The sequence below is a fragment of the Monodon monoceros genome, unplaced genomic scaffold (genome assembly GCF_005190385.1).
Source record: "Monodon monoceros isolate NGI ecotype Baffin Bay Population unplaced genomic scaffold, NGI_Narwhal_1 Super_Scaffold_18, whole genome shotgun sequence".
Taxonomy (NCBI): domain Eukaryota; kingdom Metazoa; phylum Chordata; class Mammalia; order Artiodactyla; family Monodontidae; genus Monodon; species Monodon monoceros.
In genome coordinates this window covers 72,753,159-72,776,521 of record NW_021703774.1, presented here as the reverse complement: position 1 = coordinate 72,776,521, position 23,363 = coordinate 72,753,159, and the positions used below count along the sequence as shown (strand labels likewise).

General features: G+C 49.6%; 1 protein-coding gene across 6 annotated transcripts in view; it reads right to left on the bottom strand.

Annotated features, from left to right (window-relative positions):
• Positions 1–183: 183 nt before the first annotated feature.
• Positions 184–23,363, bottom strand: part of PI4KB (phosphatidylinositol 4-kinase beta) — a 29,009-nt gene continuing 5,829 nt past the window's right edge. For 3 of the 6 annotated variants that reach the window (XM_029229463.1, XM_029229462.1, XM_029229464.1), the window contains 11 exons: positions 20,485–21,421; positions 15,883–15,927; positions 13,233–13,460; positions 11,643–11,870; positions 9,879–9,988; positions 9,186–9,290; positions 8,638–8,761; positions 7,424–7,689; positions 2,509–2,641; positions 2,144–2,264; positions 186–1,079 (listed from right to left, as the gene is read on the bottom strand). In XM_029229463.1, the coding sequence (XP_029085296.1) occupies positions 898–1,079; positions 2,144–2,264; positions 2,509–2,641; positions 7,424–7,689; positions 8,638–8,761; positions 9,186–9,290; positions 9,879–9,988; positions 11,643–11,870; positions 13,233–13,460; positions 15,883–15,927; positions 20,485–21,393 (2,451 nt within the window). In that variant the 5' untranslated portion in view covers positions 21,394–21,421 and the 3' untranslated portion in view covers positions 186–897. Of the gene's footprint in view, positions 1,080–2,143; positions 2,265–2,508; positions 2,642–7,423; positions 7,690–8,637; positions 8,762–9,185; positions 9,291–9,878; positions 9,989–11,642; positions 11,871–13,232; positions 13,461–15,882; positions 15,928–20,484; positions 22,198–23,363 lie in introns of those variants that run through there. The other 3 variants (XM_029229468.1, XM_029229465.1, XM_029229467.1) reach the window with 2 other exon arrangements.

Sequence of the window (23,363 nt, the reverse complement as noted above, 5' to 3'; positions counted from 1 at the left end):
GGGGGGGGGGGTGAGTGACAAAGCTGGGAAGGCCCTTCTTCAGGGAAGTGGTATTGACTGAGACAGGCAGGGAAAAAGCAATCTTCCTCCACTTCGTTCTGTGTGGTGCCTTTTGTATCCTGGACACTGAGGCATCTGTTCACTCCCTACCCCTGAAAAAAAATACAACTCAGAAATGACACAGATGGCTAACTAAGGACTTTATTTCAAACAAAAATTAAAAATAAAAAATTGAGAGCTATTTCCCTGGGTGTGGGGAAAGGATAAGGGCAAGGAATTCCCCACGGCTAGGCCAATACCCTCAGACTGGAGGGGCTGTGATTATTCCCTTCCTCACTCCTGGGATGGGGAACCTCAGCAAGTGCAGGACCCTATGCCAAAGCCCACCTACCAAGGGGAGCTCGGGCTAGGGGTCAGTCCCTGGGAGGTGACAGAGTTGGGCAGCAGCATGGCCAAAGGCCAACCACAGGATCAAGTCCTTAGTACCAAGAACCTACTCTTTTCTCCTTCCTGGGACCCAGGACACATTAAGAGGATGGCCTGCGGAAAGAACCTCTCGAACCCTAGTGAGGAGAAGAAAGGCCCCAGTGTCCCTCACATTTATCACTTCTGTTCTCTGGAGAGCATTGAGCCCTGGAGTCTGTCAGGTGGTAATACTGACACAGCTGGTGGGGGGTGGTAGGGAAGCCCCAGCAAGTCTGGACCCCACGGCTGGTTCTCCCAACCCCCCGGCAAGCTCTACAGTTACCACATGATCCTCTGTATTTCTTGCCTTCCATTTCCCTTGGTGGATGGCTGGGTGGGTGGGGCTTCCTGGTTTAGGGTTTCTCTGACAAGGGCCTTCTCAGGGAGGGTCCCCTGAATCCCCCACTGCTCCGGGGCCTGAGAAGGAGGATGTCACATGATGCCGTTGGTGAGGTACTGGAAGCCATCGTAGAGTTTGGTGGTGATAGACCGCATGCTGCCATCCACCATCTGCTCCACCAGCAGCTGGAGCTGCTCCTCAGTCATGCTCATGTGGAACCTCTCCTTGAGGTTGCGGATGGTACTGGAGCCATGGAAGCAAGGAAGCTGAGAACCTGGGGGCAGCAGCAAGGGAAGAGGGTCACGGATGGAAACGAGGGAGCGGCAGTGCTAACAGCCGCCACAGCCAGTGCAGAGCCGGGCTATCTAAGGTGCCCCTTCCCTCCCACCTCAGAGAGATCCCTGACAGTGTGGATGCAGTTCTGCTTGGGCAGAGAAGGGAGAATTGGCAGGAGGCCCTTCTTGAGCCCTTCTTTATCCCACAATCCTAAGCCCCTCTAGGTGAGGGCACGAGGGTAGGGGGTCAACACATCTCCCCCAATAAGGGCGGAGGGAGCAGCCTTAGGACCCAGAGGGAAGGCTGGGAAGTGTCTAGGGAATGGGCCCTGAACTGGGCACTTATCTGCTTGCAGGCCTCTGCCTATGCTACGTCTGACACTCACAGATGACCTGGGCCACCGTCATCACGGGGCCAGACGGGGATGCTCCTGAGCAACAGCGACAGCCTGTGGGGTGGGGGCAGGGGTGGGGAGGAGGATACTGGCAGCTCAGACCGGGTGGATACCACAGCCTTGAGGGAATGCGGACAAGGGCCCAGGGATCCTGGACAAAAGACTAGATGGCAAGGCCGAGGAAACAGCAGTGAAAGTAGATAAAGATGAGAGAGGAACCCGTCTCGGCTCAGAGCAGAAGGGCTGAGTGTCGGGACAGGGAAGAGGTCTGAGGAGAGGGCAATCAGAGGTCAAAGGCCAATGACTGCAAACACCTGAGTTGGTGAAAAGCCGAGTGATGAAAGTTAAACAAGGGGTGGGGAGATGAGAAGGGACCAGGAGGCTGAAGATGGGACTGTTCTTTCCCTGAATGCACCTAGGAGGTAGTTTCTGCTGCCTCGCCCTCCCACCCCCAGGACTAGCTCTGTCAGGAATCAGGAGGAATGTGCCAAAGGTGAAACAGGGCACCGGATCAGAGCCAGAAACCCTCTGGGAGGCCCCGCCCCCAGTCTTGAGGTGTAATCAACTTTCTGGAGGTTCCATGCCCCAGGGCCCCAACGTAAGTGGGACTCGCAGGGCACTATGGGTACCGCCCTATCGCCAAACGCCTGGCTTCTCCCCAGCCCCACCTTGCTGCATGATCTCCACGATCTGCACCACCTTATCCATGTGTTTCCGAGCAGCAATCAGCCCCTGCAGCATCAGCATCTTGTAGTAGTTGAACATGTCGCCATCCAGGCCGCCCATCACCTGGGAGGAGAGGAGAGAGCTGTGTGCGCAAAGGGGCTTAGTGTCAGAACTTCCTCCCTTGGGCAAACGTGCCAAACTCCGTTACTTCCCCAACTCTTATCAAGCAGGAAGCCTCCCAGGACATCCAACCTCACCCTGACTTATTGCCATTTCTGTTCTGTTTGTCCCCATTTGGGGGGAGCCCATCAGCTCCCCATCCCACAACAGAAAGAACACAGTGAGACACCTCTCCTTCCTGACTCACGTCTACAAACTCTGTGGTCAGCTTAAAGGCTGATGTCTCAAAGCCCAGGTTTCGGGGTGAGCTGGACAGGATGAAGCCAAAGTCGATGTGGATGATGTGGCCTTCTGCGTCCAACAGGATATTCCCATTGTGTCTGAGGAGGGGGCAGAGGAGAGGAAGAGGCAGTAGTAAGTCCCACTGAGGTGGGAGCTTCAAGCTGCAACACACTGGCCACATGACACCAGGCAAGGGCCCTGCCATGTTTCCTGCTGCCTATAACTCTGGGTCCAACCTTCTAGAAGCCAAAGCTAGCAGTGAGAAGAAAGGAAATCAGAAAAGTAAACTGCTAACAAAGGCTGTGGGGTCTCATTCGCTATCATTAACAGCTTAATCAAATAGGTTAAGATTATCCAAATTTCCCAGTGACTGTGATTCTAAGCACCCAAGCCAATCCCAATCTAGCAGAGAACTGGGAAGCTAGGAAAGAAGGACTGTGCCCTCCAACCAGCCTTTACAGAGGCCAAGCACTTGGCTTAGGGGGAGGCCTCCAGTCACAACCTAAAATTACCTGTGTTCTGTTTGTAATTCCTATCGGCCCATTGCAGATCAGAAGCCCCACACCACCGGAAGGGAGCAGAGATCCCAGGCTGAGTGAAGTTTAAATGTGAAATAGTCTGGGGCTTCAGTTTTAACTATCTGGTAAAACCACTTATGTAAAAAAATTCTCAGGAGGCAATTCCTACAGGCTAGCTGCTGGAAGAACAGTTAAAGGCAGATAAATCCTAGGTCTCTGTGATTCCCACATGAATGGCCAGTCGAAAGGGGAACAATTAACATGCAAAGCATGTGAGGCCTGGCCCATAACGGACCTCCTCAGTGTCAACAGAGGCTTTGTTAGGCTAAGAGCTCACGGTCTGAAGCCACCTTCTCTGGGGTTGGTCTGACTGGCCAAAAGGCGGGACAGAGGGAGAACCCAGTCCCACCTGAGTCCTTCCCCCTCTGAGAAAGCATGACAAATTTAGCAACACACACAATCTTGAAAGCCAGAGAGTTCTAGATGTCCTAGTCCAGCCTCTCATTTTACAGGTGAGAGGTGAGAAAACAGAGGCCCTGAGAGGAAAACTGACTTACTTGTCCAAGGTCCCAGGCCAGTGAGAGGCAGTTTCTCTCTCTCCTTAAGTGGAGTTAGCTCCAGCCGCAAAGCTACGGGGGACTCATTCTGAAGCAGTTAAGGAGACCTTCAACTGCTTCCAGCTTGGGGCCCCCTTCACTGCTGCCACTTCTCTCCAGTGGATGAGTCCATTCATTACTTGACTACATCTACTCTTTTTTGAGTTATGAAAGGTTTACCAGCTGCCTGTCCCCCTCTCCCCCTTTTAAAGGATGGACTCCCATCTTCCAAATATATTAGTCTCCTAAGGAAAAGCCCAGAGGCCTGACTAGCACCTGCTTCTCTGCCTCCACTTACTCAACCCAAGGGTTCAGGCTCCAGGCTTTCTGGGCCCTGGGTTCCAAATGCTGACTCTTTAGGGACAGTCTAAAGCTTGCAACCAGATTCCTTATAAATAATGACGTTTCCCTCAGTCCTCAAATGCAAAGCCTCTGCTGGCTTTATCTGTAAGGCTGGCAGGGTGGAAGGAGCACAGGTTCTGAAAGTTCCCTGACCCTTATTTCCCTCCTGAGGAAACACCTGTCTAACAGCATTTTCATCTGGTTTCAACATAAGAATGTCAGGCCAAACAGGCCTGTGAAAAGATGCTCAACACTGCTAATTATTAGAGAAATGCAAATCAAAACCAAAATGAGGTAACACCTCATACCAGTCAGAATGGCCATCATCAAAAAGTCTACAAATAATAAATGCTGGAGAGGGTGTGGAGAAAAGGGAATGTAAACTGGTGGAGCCACTATGGAAAACAGTATGGAGGCTCCTTAAAAAACTAAAATTAGAACTTCCCTGGTGGCACAGTGGTTAAGAATCTGCCTGCCAAAGCAGGGGACACGGGTTCAATCCCTGGTCCAGGAAGATCCCACATGCCGCAGAGCAACTACGCCCGTGCGCCACAACTCCTGACCCTGCACGCCACAACTACTGAGCCTGTGTGCCACAACTACTGAAGTCCGCACACCCTAGAGGCCGTGTTCCACAACAAAGAGAAGCCACCACAATGAGAAGCACGTGCACCGCAGCGAAGAGCAGCCCCCACTCACCACAACTAGAGAAAGCCCGTGTGCAGCAAAGAAGACCCAACACAGCCAAAAATAAGTAAATAATAAAATAAAATAAAACTATAAAAAAAAAACCCTAAAATTAGAGTTATCATATGATCCAGCAATCCCCCTCCTGGGCTGTATCTGGAAAAGACAAAAACTCTAATTAGAAAAGATACATGCACTGGACTTCCCTGGTTGTGCAGTGGTTAAGAATCTGCCTGCCAATGCAGGGGACACGGGTTCAAGCCCTAGTCCGGGAAGATCCCACATGCCGCGGAGCAAATAAGCCCATGCGCCACAACTACTGAGCCTGAGCTCTAGAGGTGGTGAGCCACAACTACTTAAACTCACATGCCTAGACCCCATGATCCACAACAAGAGAAGCCACCGCAGTGAGAAGCCCATGCACCGCAACGAAGAGTAGCCCTCGCTTGCAGCAACTAGAGAAAGCCCATGCTCAGCAACGAAGGCCCAACGCAGCCAAAAATAAATAAATAAATAAATAAATAAAAAGAAAAGATACATGCACCTCAATGTTCACTGCAGCATTATTTACGATGTGGTGTGTATGTGTGTATGTATATACACACACACACACACACACACACACACACACACACACACACACACACACACACACACACACACACACTGGAATATTACTCAGCCACAAAAAAGAATGAAATAATGCCATCTGCAGCAACAGGGATGGACCTAGAGATTATCATACTAAATGAAGTCAGTCAGAAAGACAAATATTATGTGGTATCACTTCTATGTGGAATCTAAAAAACTAATACAAATGAACTTTTTCACAAAACAGAAACAGACTCACAGACACAGAAAACAAATTTATGATTACCAAAGGGGAAGGGGGCAATAAATTAGGAGTATGGGATTAACAGATACACACTACCATACATAAAATAAACAGGGGCTTCCCTGGTGGTGCAGTGGTTAAGAATCCGCCTGCTGGGCTTCCTGGTGGTGCAGTGGTTGAGAGTCCGCCTGCCGATGCAGGGGACACAGGTTCGTGCCCTGGTCTGGGAAGATCCCACATGCTGTGGAGCGGCTGGGCCCGTGAGCCACGGCCACTGAGCCTGCGCGTCCGGAGCCTGTGCTCCGCAACAGGAGAGGCCACAACAGTGAGAGGCCCGCGTACCGCAAAAAAAAAAAAAAAAAAAAAAAAAAATCCACCTGCCAATGCAGGGGATACATGTTCGAGCCCTGGTCCGGGAAGATCCCACATGCCGCGGAAGCAACTAAGCCCATGCGCCACAACTACTGAGCCTGTGCTCTAGAGCCTGCCTGCCACAACTACTGAGCCCCCGTGCCACAACTACTGAAGCCCATGCACCTAGAGCCCATGCTCTGCAGCAAGAGAAGCCACCGCATTGAGAAGCCCACACACCGCAGTGAAGAGTAGCCCCTGCTCGCTGCAACTAAAAGAAAGCCCGCACGCAGCAATGAGGACCCAATGCAGCTAAATAATAAAATAAATTAATTAAAAAAAAATAATAATAAAATAAACAACAAGGATTTACTGTATAGCACAGGGAAGTGTAGTCAATATCTTGTATAAACCTATAATGGAAAAGAATCTGAAAAAGAATATGTGTGTGTGCGTGTGTGTGTGTGTGTGTATACCTGAATCATTTTGCTATACACCTGAAACTAACATAATATTGCAAATCAACTATACTTCAATTTAAAAAAAAAAGAATGTTAGGCCATCATAGGCACTTAATAGATGCTAGATTTCTGATAAGCGGCTCTGTTTAGCTGATCTTAAGGTGCTGCCGTATCACTGGAAGCACAGGCCACTGAATTAGTGCTTTCCCAGGACAGCTGCCCTATGCCCTCGGAGAGGCACAACTCACAGGAGCATTCTAGGTACTGACCCTGAGTCACTGTCTGGAGACTGTCTTAAAAAGCAGAGCCTCAAGGGTGTAATTATCTTTATACGGTATGTTGTTCATCTACATGTGAAGTTGAGCTTCATAAAGGTCACATGATATCGAGAGAAATGACAGCTCTGGGCAAAACAACAGATATGTAAGAGTTTTGGAAATCATATGTTGGAACAAGGAGGAGCGTTTAGGGCTGGGAGTTTCAACTCTGTGTCCACCATGTGTCTCACATCCATCTGCTCCTTTCTGCCGTCAGTCACCACCACTGCCCTCAGGCCAGGCCTCACTACCTCTAGCTTCACTGCAAAGGCCCACTTACATCCAACCTCACCCACAGTGCCAAAGGGCACATTCACTCAACACAGACTGGATCATGGCATTCCCTCTGCCTGCAGAATAAGACTCCTCAGCCTCATAATGAAGGCCCCACTAATCTGGCCTCAACTTACCTGACGTCACTGCTACTACTGTGCCATGCAGTGTGGCCCAAGCTTTAATCACCTCGAGCGGTCTCCTCTGCCTGGGACATCCTTCCCCCACAGCTTTCTCTGTCCTCATTCTCATTCGTCCTTCAAAACCCTGCTTGCTCAAACCCTTGCTCCTCCCATAAATCCTTCACTTCTTTGGCCCTTACCCTGGTACTTGTCAGTCTGCCTCCTAGCCTTAATGGCACATGAATGTGTCTGTCTCTGCTTAAAATATGTTGTTTGTTTCATCTTTACATTTTGGCAATGGAAGGTCATGACGAATAAATGAAGGGACAGAGGGAACCCTGAAGAAAAGGTTAGGACGAGGGACAGGAATTCACCTACCTGTCCTTGACTTGCAGCAGGTAGCAGACCAAGCAGTAGCCAGCACAACTCTGCACAAAATTGCGCTGGGCACTAAGGAATGCCTCAGTAGTGTAACTGCCATGCTCCTGCAGGAAGTAATCGAGCAAGGAGAGCTGTGACTGTTTCTTCACCTGGTGGATAGACACAGCATTGACCACTGGTTCAATCATGCCACTGTCGGCCGAAATCACAAGAATCTTGTATGGCTTGATCCACAGGGGTACTCGCTCCTGTTCCCAAATGGACTGTGAGGAAACACAGAGGCATTGTGACTCTCTCTAAATGGGGGTAGGAGGCTAAAATCCCCTCTGTCCCCAACCTTGGACAGTTCCCATCTTTACTGGCCTTGAATTCTAGGCCGCCAAGTGAGTAAAACCCCCTGATCCCACTGAGAACCAGGAAGTTTTTTTGTGTGTGTGTGTGTGTGTTACGCGGGCCTCTCGCTGTTGTGGCCTCTCCCGTTGCGGAGCACAGGCTCCGGACGCGCAGGCTCAGCGGCCATGGCTCATGGGCCCAGCCGCTCCACGGCACGTGGGATCCTCCCAGACCGGGGCACGAACCCGTGTGCCCTGCATCGGCAGGCGGACTCTCAACCACTGCGCCACCAGGGAAGCCCAGAACCAGGAAGTTTTGAAAGGAAGTCCAGGGTGTGACAAGACACAGGGTGGCATGTAGGAAAAGGTATCTCATAGAGAGATATCCAAAAAAGGGAGGGAGAAGAGGAAACCTTGCTGTCACCTCCCAAGCTGGGTGAGTGGGACCTATTAACCCAAGTTGAAAGAACAGGGATAAAGACCAAAAAGGATTTAGGGTCTGAGAAAGTTTCTCCAGAAAATGAAAATATTTATATAAAGAACTGATTAAACAGGTGAAGTTGCTTGTAGGCAACTAACCTGGGGGTCAGGGATTGACATCTCAGCCCACTGCAACCCACTTGCTGCAAATCAGTTGGGAGTTCCCATCAGTGATTAGAACAGGCGCCAGTCACAAAAGGGCCACAAGAGGTCGCTGTGGAGCTGCTCCCGGGGCTGTACTTCCTGGTAGGAGCACCAGCTTAGTTTAACGTAAATCTAACTTAGACCTGGGCAGGAAGATGGTCTCCAGTGGAGCTCCCTGCAGAAGGACCTGCGTGATCACCTCAGGTGGGCTGCACGTGGGCTGAGTTTCCCTTCTTTCTCCCTCCCTTCTCTTACCTGCAGTTGCTTCAACACCTGGAAGGCCAGCAGCTCCTGCCGAAGGTCATCCCCACACTTGACAATGACTGACAGGAGCCGCCAATTGGGGAGATGGCCATAGGGGGAGCCCTCTCTAATGCGCCTGTGAAGAGAAGCAAAAAGGTGTCAAAGGGTGATGCCAGGTTGAGGACAGAGACACGGCTTCTATCAAAAATCCAAATCAGGGCTTCCCTGGTGGCGCAGTGGTTGAGAGTCCGCCTGCCGATGCAGAGCACATGGGTTTGTGCCCCGGCCCGGGGAAGATCCCACATGCCGTGGAGCGGCTGGGAGCGGCTGGGCCCGTGAGCCATGGCCGCTGAGCCTGCGCGTCCGGAGCCTGTGCTCCGCAACGGGAGAGGCCACAGCAGTGAGAGGCCCGCGTATCACAAAAAAAAAAAAAAAAAAAAAAATCCAAATCAAACTCCTCACAAGGTAAGGACTCAGACCACCGCCTGGGGGCCTGATGGATTTTGCCGGCGGGTGTTGGGCTGAGAGACAGTATGGATGGTGGACCCCACCCAACTCACCGCACTTTCTCCTGCCAGGGCTCTTTGAGAGCAACTGCAGAAGGGTCTTCTGGGTCTCGTCTGAAGGCTGTGGGGGTGTGAGCCAGCTGCTCCGAAAGGCGCCGTCTAGCAGGAAGAAACTATATCATTTGCTTGGAGGAGTTACCCCAGATCCTCATGTCCCTGTCTATGCCAGCATTTCCTGCACTGTTTCCTTGATTCTGGGCACACAGAGATAGAAACCTGGGCTGAGAGAGACTCATGGAAGGAAACACACCACTGATATCTTTTTGCTAACCTGGTGGTTTGTAATCATGTTCAATGCAGATTACCAGGCCCTGCCCATTCTCCTACCAAGATTCTGCATTCAGAACAGGTGTGGCTCCCGCATCTGCATTTCCAACAAGATCTCCTCCCTCTCCCTGGATTCTGACACGTGTGTCCTCAGACCCACTCGGGGAAACGCTGTTGTAATTCCTTCCTCTGGTGCTTTCATTCCTTTGGAGTCCTTTTAAAATGTAACTTCTTTCTGTAGTAGCCCAGTAATTTCTCAACCCACACCTTCAATGCCTCAAGTTTGGTGGCCTCAGGACATGGACAGAGTAAGGAGAGAGAAGAGGGAAAGATACAGGCTGACAGAGAGGAAGGGGACAAAGAGAAAGGCAGTGCCTAAGAGAGGGATGAAAAATGACGGGCAACATGGTCTGGCCATACCGGATGTCACCTGCTGCAATGAACACAGGCTCCTTGCTCTCCTGGCTGGTGATGCTGTCCACGGAGAACTGGGAGATGTTGTCACAGCTGTTGGTGTGCACTTCAGGGAGCTGGGGAGAGCAGGGGACTGCAGGTCAGAAGCGCTGAGCACAGGGGTTGCCTCTTTCACCTCCTCCTCAGATCACCCTGCGTGCTGCCATCTCCAAGACACGATCAGCCCTCCCTTCCAAACCCTGCTCCAAAAAGCCTCCCCTGGTTATGCACCATCCTGACCACTTGGACCCCAAACTGCCTAGGCACCCCCCCCACACAGATCCTCTAGCAGTGTTTTTCAATGTGTCAACTACCTCCATCAGAATTACCTGGAATGCTGCTAAAACGTTGATTCCCAAATCCCACCATCAATCTGAATTAGAATTACTGGGAATGGGATCTGGAAGTCTGAATTTCTAACGAGTTCTCCAGAAGACTTCTAACACACTCAAGTTTGCAAACCACTGCCATGACCATCACAGAAAGCTGAACTTTCAGCCTTATATTGAGGGCTCCCCAAGGCCAGGGATGCATTCTCCCTTAGGGTCCAGAAAAGACCCTCTCCAGGCTAGGTTCCTCTGAGCAATTTCTTCAACCTAAGTCATTCAGTCTTATCTCCCCATCTCTAACTATAAAATATTCTACCAGACCCCAAGGTCCATATCAAGTCCCTTCTTTACTCTTTCCTTTGTACAAGTGCATTTCTCCTTAACCCCATTGATCACTTACTGCACACTGCCTTGTTGTGTATCTTATACATAGATTTTTTTCTTAAATGTCTGCATCCAGTCTCCCCATTTGGACTGTAAGCTCAAGTGGAGAGTCTGCCTTTCCACAAAGTGAAATCTGGCTGTGCTACAGCTCTAATAAAATCCTGCTCTGGATCCCTACAACCCCAGAACAAAATCCAAGTTTCTTTCCACAGCTTACAGGATCCTTCTTACAATCTGGCCCATGACGGCCTCTCCAGCCTCATTCTTCACCACCTCCTCATCTCACGACCACACATCACAGTCACACAAAATTTCTTTCTATTCTTAAAATGGGCCAAGCTCTCTCATGTCTTCCAGTCTTTGCACTTGCTGTCTCCTCTGCCTGGAATACTCTGTACAGCTAATTCCTACCTACCTTCAGGCCTCAGCTGAGATATTATTTCCTCCAAGAAATCTTTCGGGGCGTGTCCAATCCCAAGTCTGGAATAAGCGCTACCTCCACCCTCAGGTGCTCCCATGATACCCCATCCTCTCCAGCACAACCTGGATCACATCACACTACATCTACCTGCTGACTGGCCTTGTTCTCTCTCCTATTAGGTCATAAGCCCCTTGCAGGCAGGGGCCAAGCCTTGTTTACTAGCATACAGCACTCAGGGCTGGCACAAAGGCCCTCCATAAACATTCCTTGAATTAATGAATGTATGACTGATTCTTCTCTGCGTTCCTAAGACAACTTTATATCGCAGGTGTTCAATATATATTTTGATTAAATTTTTCACACTCCCCTGGGCTTAGAAGTTCCTTCTTACAGTAAGCCTAAATTCTTCTTGCAGGAAAACGAGCTCCACCTGAATCTGTTCCAGACCAGAGCTGTTCAGAGCTGTCCCCTCTCACACCTGTCACTACCTATGGCACTCATTTGGGTACTTGCTTCAGCCTGCCTCAGGGTGTGTTGTGTTGTCTCAAATACATTGAAAGTTCCAGAATAGGTGCTGTGCCCTTGGAGCTGCCTCACCTCCACCTGCAGCTCGCCTATGTCATCCACCGACCAGGCCTCATCATCGTTGTCATAGTTGGGCACAGTGCTGAAGCTGCCTGCCCGCTGCTCATGGGTGATGCCGCATTCGGGCAGGTTCTCTACAGACCGGGTGCTACGAATTCGGTTCTCCGGGATCCGGGCGGGGACGTTGGTGGTGTCGAAGTTTTCACATTCGAGGACTTCCACATAGATCAGGTAGGGAGCCTGCGGGTAAGTGAGAACAGTATTTGCAGCTTACCTCCACCACTGTTCCCCCCAAACCTCAACTCTGCTTCTTCCTGCTGCCCACTCCTGCTCCAACCTGAGTCCATCAGTCCCCTGACACCAGGAATGCCATATTTAGGGCAGGAACTTATCCTATGGGTGCTGCTACTTTGTGAGCTCCAATTCTTGGTGTCTTTCAGTTCTCTCCTTAATTAAAAACATACCTGAGGTGTTTCCCTCTTCAGCCATGGCTGAAATATTATAAAATACTAGTTTTTTCCCCTGAAGTGCTTCTTAAATGTTGGTTTGCATGAGAACCACCTGGGGTGCATGTTGAAAACTGACTTACTTGGGGCCCAACACAAATCTAGTAACTCAGTCTGGGGCTGGAGCCCAGGAATCTGCATTTTTAAAAAGGCATCCACCTTCCCCAGGTGGTTCTACTACAAGAGGTGTCCTCCAAACTGATCAGGACACAGTCTCGTAAAGCAGTGGTCCACACACTATTCTGCTTATGTACTTCCTAAAAGTATTTTGAAAAATCATGTATCCCCTCAGTTTTAAGTTGACAGCTAAAATTTTTCATGGGAAGTTAGTTGCCAAAGTATATACTTTCTGGTGTCATGCAAATATTGATATTTTAAAATAAAACTGTTACATCACTGTCTTAAAAAAAAAAAGAATTTGGCTGAGAGAGTACACAGGTCTGTAAAATGTTTCAGCTGAGCTTCAAAATGTATAGATGAAGCACCCGGGCAAAACCATTCCAAACCATCAATTACCACCCATTCAGAGAGGCCTGAATGCCTCTGTGGGCTTGTCCTAAAAACAGACAAAAAGACTGGGAAAAAGTTGGGCACCGTTCCAAGCAGGATTCTAATCTTCAATACGTCTTCTGGGAAAAAAATCTGAACCATTAGTGCTCATTTCAACCAACAGACTAATTTAGCTAATTCTCTCCTTCTCCCTGCCCACTGTGATCAGAAAAGGTCTTAGAAACAAAGATTTCTCTACTCTCATTGTTGCTGTACCTGGAAAGCCTAAGTGTTATAGAAGGGCTGGAGAAGAGCTACCAAAAGGACTGTGAGGAGGGGAGGAGAGCAGCTCTCTCCTGAGACATGGCAAGAGGCAAGCTGAAAAGATCAGGCCTCTTTGATCCAGAAAAACAAAGCCCAAGAAGGGGGAGAGGAGGGCCCTCAGAATCACAACGGTACTCAGGTGAAGTCAAGGCTGACACGTGCACGTGGGCTACGGAGGGAGTCTAGGATGCTGGTGGGGCACCCCTGGGCACATACACACACCCTGGACAACGACAGGAGTAGAGTCAGATGAGGGGTATGGTTTGGGCCAGAGCCCACCTACCTTGTCCTTAGAGTTGAGGACAACAGCCTGGGTGTGGGGCACGCGGACCACGTGGTGGTCAAAGGCAGCAGTGGGCAGCCAGACTCGGGCAGGGAGCTTATGGTTGAGCAGGGAGAGCTCTGAGATCAGCCGCTGTGTTTTCTGTTCCTTGGTGGGGAGCGTGGCCAGCCGCTTGCCAATCGCCATCAGGGACTTGATGAATTCTCGCTCGGGAGCCAGTCTGACAGGCTACAGGGGGTTGGGGTGAAGTAAAAGATGGTGAAGAAACCATAGAAAAAATGGCCCAGTCACTCCTGGCCATGTAGGGCAGGAGTCTCAGTGTCTCTAGAACTCCAGGGAAGGAGCTACCTTTAGGCCCTTGTAGGAGATCCCACCCACCCCTGTCAACTTGAATTGGGAACAGGTGGAAAAGCCAGCACAGTCCTTCTCCACAGGCTATTTCTTGAGGGTAAGGGGGGGGATGTGTGAATCCAGGTCACCAGGTGCACCCCTCTTCTCTTGGACCTGAGTTTCTGAGCAACTGTCCCAAGGCTTCAAGATGGGTGGGGGGATGACATCCAGAGAGGTCAGCCAGGGACCCAGAGAGAAATGCTGCTTACACCTGAAGTGCTTCACCCATCTCCAGAATGAGGCTGTCCCCCTCCCCACCTGGATGCTTGGGCTGGGTCTCCGCCAGGGCCCACAAGGCTAAGGAGGGGAACGGCGAGTCAGTATTTCCCCTTTCAAAGGATGACTCAATCCATAAGTGACTTTTGATGCTTTCAACGGCATCCCCCTGTCCACCCCACAATCTCTCACAAAGGGTCAATGCACATGCAGGGGATGAGGGAAGGATGAGCTGACTTTGCACTAATGAGGGAATGATCAATGGGGAAAGAAAAAGCAGCCGGTGGGAGGTACGGGTGGGCAGGTGGGTGGAGAAAACAATAGCTCCTTTCAGCCCCTGATGATGGCCCTGAAGACCTGTCTTTTTCAGTGAATCCTCCTTGGATCCTCTTCCCCTACCTCTCAGGGACTAGGCTCCCCATATTAGCTCCCTCCTGTGAAACTGGCTGCTCACGTTGGACACTTCATTCTCAGAAAGGGCAAAGTCAGTCTGGGGAGTAAGGTGGGGATGGGGAAAAAGATGGACTCAGCTAGACGGGAAGAAGGGCTCTTTCCCACCCTAAGTCCTTCTACCGTAAGGGGCATTTTATCAGGATAGCCACCCCGTTCCATCTCTCCTCACCTAGATAAGAACAGTTATCTCTTCCTCTTATAGGAACAGTAGTATTTCACTCACCAGGCTTCTCTCCCTCTCTGTGTGTCTTGCTTAGTTTCCTGAGTGAGAATTTCTACCCTCACTCCCTCACACTACAAAAAAGAACTTCTTTTGAAAGCTGGGCAGTACCATGCCCACCTCTGCATGTGCACAGAGCCAGTGTTCAAAGGGACAGCTCATCTCTCAGCCTCCACCCCACAGGGGGCTGGCTCAGGTCCCCATACAATAATGAAAAACAGGGTGTCTGAATCAGTCAGGAATGCTTTGGGAGGCAGGGTTGAACAGAGATAAAGACAGGAAGACAATAGAACTAGACCTCTGTGGTCCCTTGAAATATCCCAGGGGCTTAATAGAGAAAGAGAAAGAAAGGAAAAGGAAATTTGGAGACTCACTCCTTCGTTCATCCTTATCTCCTAATCCATCCACTCAGGTGGCAAATGGTCATGGTCCCAAGGATCCTCCACCCCAAACAATTCATAGTTATCTCAGATTAGAAACAACAGAATTCCTTCCCATCCTCAATTCAGCATTTGTGTCAGGGGCCCCTAAGTCACATCAGCATGTTGGAAATATGACCCCAGGCCTTGAGAGGGAGGCACTGCCACAATCATGACTGAAAGGGGATCAGCACAGAACAAATTGATTGGGTAGACAAATCAAAAATAAAGTGTAAAAAAATCATCCAAACTCCCAGAAGGTCCAGCATTTCCTCTCACGTCTCTGCCCAGCAACAAGGTCCGAGACCCTGTGGGACCAGAGGGTCAGGGGTTAGTTCAGAGGGAACAAGAAAGGAGAATGAGGATTAAGGAACATCGTGGGCAGTGAGCTGGGAAAGGGAAGAACTCAGACCTGGAAGAAATGTGGTTGAAGTTGAAAAGAAAACTGGCTGTGGGGAGGCAAAACTTTCCTTCAGGCCAAATCCTGTTTGCTTTTCGGGTCAGCTCACCCAGCACAGGGCCTAGCACTTGGAAGACACTGAATAAGTATTTGATGGTCTGATGGCACAAGCCATGGGGAAAGGGTTCTGGGTGGGAGAAACAGGATCCTCAGGGTTTCCTGCCAAGCAGTTTTTGGCTCCAATCCAGGGATAAATTCTACCTCTCTCCCAGCTGTTTGCTCTAGAGACCCAGGAGCTGGGGGCTGAGTTGCACTGCATCCCAGCTGTCTCTGGGAGAAGGATCAGCTGAGCCCCACTCAGCCTGGGCTCAGAGCACTGGCAATAAACAGCAGGGGGCTCCTCCAGGCCTGGGAGGGAGGAGCTGATGTCCCAGGAAGAAAAGGCACCTTTTAACTCCAGCCTTGGCCTGGGGACTCAGAAGACCTGGGGACGGAGAGGAAATGCGGCCATGGGGGGAGCCTGCCACCCAGTCCCAGCCTGGCCCCACTTACGGAACTGAATGAAATATCAATACTCTCGGTGCTGGAGGAGAGCTCCTGGGAAAGGGCCGGAGGGCAAGGGGAGAAGGAGGGGGCGGGGAGGGAAGGGAGAGAGACAAAGGCAAAGAATTTAGCTCCAACTTGGATCATAACTGCTTCTCTTGTGTAGCTCTCTACCTTTCCGCTTTAATGAAAGAAAGTCAACCCACAAATGCCACTTGCCCAGAATCTTGACACTTGTGGAAGATGCTGGAAAGCTAGTGCAAACCTTGAGGTCAGAAGGGGTGAAGAGACACTGTCCTCTGCTTTTCACTTTCTTCCCTTCTATTCTTGCCTGCACAAGTCTTCCTTCTGGGACAAATCCTAAAGCTGGATCCCTCAGGGAGGTTAACCGCGTTGCCAAGCTTCCCTGCTTTCTCTTCATCCACTCACATGCTCTCAACCAACCCCTTCTCCATGGAGACCACCATCGAGAGACTGAATTTAACAAGCTTCATGGCCCCCACGCTGGAAACCCCATGTTCCTCCAGCTTCTTGGAAACGTCAAGGAGGAAGCAGAAGAGCTAAACTTTCAGTGCCAGGTACATCTCCTCTCTAATCAGCCTCATTGTCACCCTGGGAAACCTAATCCCAACCTTCAATCATGTGACAAGGGATACCATGGACCCATGAGCAGGAAGCTTCTGGGCTAGATGCTGCTGGGAGTTAAGGATGAATAACTTTCTTACCTACCAAACTTCTGTAGGCTTCCTATCAGGGTATTTCACATGATACTCAATAAATTACAATTTTTTTGACATAAGTTGGGGAGCCAGGTACCAGCTGAATCCATCTGAGAAAGCTGAGTAGCTGAGCAGCAGCAGCTGTCCTAGTCCCAGCCCAGGGGATTTAGCTAAAACCTCACCCCATTCCTATGTCTTACTGGTGTCTGTAAGCAAAACAGGGGAAAGGGCTGGTACTGAAGCTCATTCAGCGGCTCTGCTGCAGCTCGTGCACAGGCCCATCCTGCGTTGTCCACGAAGGTCTCCCAGAGCAGGAAGAAGGGGCAATACGTGTACACAAATGTGCAGCCTGGACTTGAGAGACAAAGTCCCAGGAACTCCCAGGGCAGGAGGGCAGTGGTCACTGAGCTACTCTGCAATCCGCGTTTCAAGCAACTACTTAATTCAATTCCATGGTTTAAGTTCTATGCTAGCTGGAGGTCCTCTAGTCAGGTCTTTCTTTGAAGAACCTAGGGAGAGGGGCACTTTGAGGGAGAAGCCAAGCTGAACACTCTCCCAAGGCAACAACTGCTTTGGGCAGGGGTGGGAGGGAGAATTGAGGCGAGGATGCTAGAGGCTATGGTGACTTGTTCAATTTTTACTCATGAGCTGGGTGGGGAAGGAACAGCAGGCAGGATATTGGTTCCATGAGCCACGCTCCAGCTGACTCTCCTACAGACAGGACGGTCCTGACTCATTAACAGCCTTGGGGGAAGGGAGTTATATCATGACCTGCTCCTCTCTCCTACTCTGTAGGCTTGAGTCACTCAAACTGAGTCAGCTCCAAGGAGAAAAGCTTGAGGCCAAGAAGCTGACATCACACTCTATTAGGCTGAAAGGCCTGCTGGGGCTTACAGTGTGATACGCAGCATATTTCTCTGTACAAAGGTTATAGCCCTGAGAAGACAAAGCTGATCTACAAGTGTCATTATGTGGGGTGTGGGGCTAGCAGCTAAATTACTGCCCCCTGCACCCCCAACCCTATGCCAGAATATTTACCATTTGGTTACAACTGCAAAACTGCCTGAACAGAGTTCCCTGACTAGGCTGATAGAAACTGCTTTGAAGGAGTGGGCTTGGAAGGGTGGAGAATGGTGGGAGATGGAAGGAATCAGTGCTAGAGCCCTCTGAATGTAGGGGAGAGTGTAAAGGATTCCTCATTAAAAGAAAACAACCTTCTGTGAGATCTGGGCAGAGAACTCTGTAGGGATACCCCAGGCAGGAAGAGACTTGTATGAGCACCTGGGCCTTTTCTTTGAGGCCTCTCTTCACCCTCCTGAGCTTCCCTACTGGTGGCAGGAAGGTAGGATTAAACTCCGAACCCACAGGAAAGCAAGAGATGGGGAGTGGTGTGTCTCTCCTTCTGGAGTCTCTGCTCAGACCTGAGATAATTATGTTTTGTTTTAGGAAGCTGTATACTTCCTCCTCATATGCAGGAATCAACATTTCAAGAGAGTCACAAGCTCCACCAAGAAACTGTTAGAACTAATTCAGTAAAGTTTCAGGATACAAAATCAAGAGCCACAAAGTAAACAATTTCCTAGTTAATGCGATCTCCAAACTCCCTTGTAAGTTCCTGGAGTGAAGGACAGCATTTTATCCTACATCCTCCACTGCCTCTAGTGCAGGGCTCCACACAGTATACAAGCTCAAGAGCTATATGCTGAGTGAGTAAATGTTGCATGATGGGGAGAAGGAGTATTAGAAAGAAAGAAAGAAAAACAATTCCCTTGGTATTTGGGAGACAAAGGCCTTGAAAGATGTATCCTCAAAATGCCAAAGGGGTTTGGAGAGACCTCTGTGCTGAAGACTCCAATGCTTAGACTCCTGGTGACTCTCACTCTCACATTTCCTGAGGAGACACAGTGGATTCAGGTGTCTCTTTCTGCCAGCATCAGATAACATGGGAGTGCCTGGGGACATGGTATCTCCTTCCTTTCCTGGATCTATTGACCCAAGATAAAGGAGCCAGGTTGGGAAGAATGGCAGCTGGAGAAGCCAACCTAGAGGATTTAAGCACTCACAGAATAACTGTGTCTCAGCATCACCCCAAATCTCATCCTAGGCAGGAGTTAGATGCAAGGAAGAGGGACTGAGGACCAACACAGAGTAAGAAAAGCCAGAGGCCTCAGTTTTTCTGGTCCTAAGATGAGAACTACAAAATGCCTGCAGAGAAAAGCCAAGAGGCACCAAGGGATTCACTTGCAGCTGCTCCCACTCATACTGATAGAGGCTCCCTCTAATGCCCCAAGAGGAGGAGCTCCCAAACACTTCACGACCTTAGTCCCACCGGCTCTGGATGATTCTTCTTGCTGTGCAACAGCCTCCCTTCATGACCCTGGGCTGCCCTGCCAAGCTCAACCAGAAATGAAAATGGTCTATTCTGGTTCTGAGAACACTTGGGCTCTGCCTGTGCATGGATGTGGAAACCTTCATGGCTAAGGCCTAGGCTGTTCTTCCCCATATGGACTCTGACAGCTGAGGCCTGGTATGATATGCACTGGCTGAGAGACCTGGGGCAAATCATCTAACTGCTCTAAGCTGTTTCCTCAATGGTAAAATAATACCTGTCTCTTAGGGTTGTTGTGAGGATTAAATGTAAAGTATTTGACATGATGCTTGGTACGTAGTAAGTGCTCAATAAATGTTAGTTCCTTTAGCTTCACTATTATTCTCATAATAAAATACCGAATTTCCACAGAGACCAGGCTCTGTAGTCTCCCCTGCTCTTGCCTTTTCCCTTCCCTAGTCACTCTGACCTCTCTCTAGTTGAAAGAAGTCCCATTGTATCAAAAACGTGGGTGGGTTATGTGCCCCACAGAGGCAGATGCCAGCACAACTATATGCATTTTCCAACAACGCAAATTCCTCATTCTTTTCTCCCTTCTTTTCTAGGCTAGGCTGGCAGCCAGGATGGGAGCGTGGCTGGTGGTGAGTCGGGGGTGGGGTGGGGACTGGGGCACCATTGTCTGGCTGGGACATCAGGTCACTGATACTACTGGTTGTCCACCGGGCAACTTCCCCTGCTATCTGTCCAGATATGGAATGAAAGGTGGGTATAACCTACTGATGTGCTTATCTCATCCCTGCTCTATATCCTAAATGGGATACCCTGACTGCTGCTTTCTCTTCTTTAGGTTTCAGGTCCTTGACTAGACGCTGGGTATGCCCGAGATTTACTCTATTACCAGGACCGCTTCCCTCTTCCTTTTGTGCTTCTCCCAAATGATATGGGAAAAAGACAAGCAAGACATCCTTTCCCCCAAGGAAAGGCGGGTGGGAGGGCATTCTGCAGATGCCTCAATGATAGGGAATGAACCTCACCCTTCTGTGAACAAACAGCAGGATCTTCAGGGAGTGGGGGAGAGGGATTATGAGGAGGAGTGGCTAGGAGAATGAAGCTGAGGTTCTACTTAACATCTCCCCTCCCGCAGCACACACAAAATTCACACACAGGGTCCCTTCTCCTCCCCCATGGTTGCTGCTCTGAGAGGTCCTGGTAGATATCCCAGGTTTCAAGTCAGGCTGGGGAGGGTCTCTGCCACAGTTCTCAGTAAGAGAATGGAAGTGCAGTTTAGTAAAAACACATTGGACAGAGTCAGGAGTGTCAGCCTTGCTGTTAGCTATATGACCTGAGGAAAGTCACTTTATCTCTCTGGGTCTCCAAGTTCTTCCTTTGTAAAATGAGGCAGCTGGAATACATGAATTCTAAGGTCTTTTTCCATTCTAACATTCCATGCTTTTATCAGTGAAATGAAACAGAGGGACGGAGAGAAAAGGACAGAGGAACCCTATGTCAGACATCCTGGCTCCATGCCACCTTGCTTACCCCTGTCCCTCCCGGGGATTTTACCTCATCCTCATTCTCCACTTTAGGATTGCTGGCTGTTCGTTTCAGGTTGCTGCTGAGACTTATGCTGGCGGTGGCATCTGACTTAGAGCGCTGGTGAGTCCTTTTAGAGGGAGACAGCCCTGTGTCAGGGGCTGGGCTCAAGGAGGGCAGCTCCCTCTTTCGGTGAGCTGGCTTCAGCTCATCTGAGAGGATTAGCTTCCGGAGCTTGGTCCCGCGGGAGTGTCGTTGAGTGGAAATGTGCATGTCTGAAGAGTAGGCCCCCAGCAACAGGGCACACTGGAGAGAAAAGTTAATGCTCTGGCGGCAACGGTGGACGATGTAGGGCTTGATGGCATCACCCACGTCCTCATCCATGTGAATGTACATGTTAAGCAACTGGGGCAAATAGAAGTCCACGTCCTCATTACGAAAGCAGAAGAGCCGGTTGCCGATGTACGCTTGCACTCCAGGCTCCTTGGAGTTATACAGGTATGAAATGGCCATGGAGATGTCAAATAGTTTCGACTCAAACAGCCTCAGCAGCCAAGACTGTTTGGCTGAGTTGTTCTGCCGCCGCCTTCTTGCTCCCTTGGCTGTGCCCGAGGCCACTGTGGCCCCCATCTCATCTTCCTCCTCCCTTATCTGAGAGGGTGGATCGTCCAGGCAACGGATCTCACTGTCCACACCATCCCCATTGACCAACTCCAGTGGGGTGCCTCTGCTAGAGATGGCCACGCCTCCATGCAAAAGCTTGACTTTCTCCAGCACCTCCTGGCAGGCCTTCTGGGCCACCTCAGGGTCAATCACTGATAGTTCCCCGACCCCCTCCGTGATGACACTTAGCAAGGAGCCCCCATTGTTCCCTGATGGGCCAGGAGTGGGCTCAGAAGTTGGCTTCAGCGGGGCAGGCTCCACTACCGTGTCCCCCATGGCCACAGCCAGACTTCGAGCTTCCAGGCTACGGAAGGAAGGAGGGAGGGAGAAAGGAACAGAAAGGGAGACACGTACACACGCTGGTTAGTGGTGCCATCCTCAGGTCCTCCCTTCACCATGAAACCCTCCCTGGCACCTCCTCTCTTTATGTCTTCCTGGACTCATTCAAAATCTGATGAAAAGTCCTCTCCTCCCAGGAAGATTTCCCTGACTACCTCCCTCCACTTCTGATTGCTACATTACTCTTCATTCCTTCTGCACTTACTCAGCTTAGCTTTTATTCTTAACTTGTATTTGCAGAATGCTGCTTTATATGTGTTTTGTTCATATAGGTTTACAAATTCTTCAGGTAGACTGGGAAGCAATTCTGGTTTTAATTCCCTTGTCCCCAGCTCTTCAAATGCTTTTCTATCTCCATATCTCCCTTTAAATGCCTGCCAATAACCTTTTCCTTTTCCTCTTTGAACTGTATTTTCTTACTCATATAACACTCCATACACTGGTCCTGAACATCTCACCTTTATTTAGTGTTAAAATCTTCATGTACTTTTCTAGTTACAGATAATTTCTTACCTTCCCTTTTAGACTCAAAGTTCCCAAGAAATACCATACCAGGCTTCACTGAGAAGAAAAAGCTCTAAAACAACCATCATCCCTGCTGAAGTGTGCCATTTCTCTGTTCATCTGACTTCATGACATCATTCTCCCTTTCTCAAGTGCTGTGGCAGCTGAAGGATAGTGGAAAAACTCCTGAGCTTGGAGTCAAATAGGCTGAGGCTCAAAATCCTGGCTCTGCCATTAAGAGATGTGTAAACTTACACAAACCACATTATCTTCTAAGTTTCAGTTTCCTCAACTGCAAAATGGAAAAAACATATCTACTTCTTATTGTTGCTGTGTAGAATAAATAACTTTATGTGTGTAAAGGGATCTAACACAGTCCCTGGTGCACAGTAGTACTTAACAAATGCTAGTTGAATCCTAATCACCTAAAAGGTTAGTAAACAATGCGTGTGCACACACACATGTTGTTTATAAGCAAGTGAATTGCAGTTAATACTCGTTACTTGAAACTCTTCCAAAACAATTATCCCAACACTACTTTCCCCATTCTCATACACACACCCCAAGAACTGAAGGGGCTGTGAGAAGGCAGAAAGATAGCAGGCTGGGACTCATGTGTCTAGAATGTCCAAAGAACAGGGAGGGGCAGGAATCACATAACCAAGAATCCCTCTCTGGAGGGACTCTCAGAAGGAAAGTCAGCGAGAGAACACTGTTGATAAAAGCCATTGCCGTTCTAGAATGATTCTTCAGAGCCTCACCAAATCCAAATCAGGAGAATCAGTGCAGAAGAGGAGGAAACTTCAAAGCAAGGACTGGGAGAGGCACACTGTTAATGTCAGATCAACCCAGCTCCGGAGTCTGGCTGTAGTCAGCAATGGACTCAGAGGCCTTTTCACAAAAATACAAATAGAGTGAATCTAAGACACACTCAAGAGCATGAGCAAGAGAAAGGCAGAAGCAACTGTGGAGCTGGAATGCAGGTAATTTCCAACTGATAGTGACATCAGCTTTGACACTAGTGAACCTGGTTGCACATACTTTGGGTAAGTGGAAGAAGGCTCAAGATACAGATTCTCTAGTCACTCTGCAAAGCCCGGGTTTCCACTGCCACTCTTCCAGTGCCTCTTCTTGCACCGCTGAAATGTTAAGACTCAAGGTTACCTTCATTTGCCCAACATTATATAGTACAGCTCCCTGACTCCCAGCAGTCAACCACTAAAGTTTTGCAGGAAGACAGATGGGGAACTCAAGTTCTCAGAAAGCATCAAAAGTGGCTACTTTGGTTTATCTTTCTCCTAACTCTGTCAAGCAAGAAGTTCATCCCCAAATGTAATTTCTCTGATGCAGTTTTGAGCTTGGGATCAGCAAAAAGGTGGCAACTCTTTCCCTATGCTCTCTCC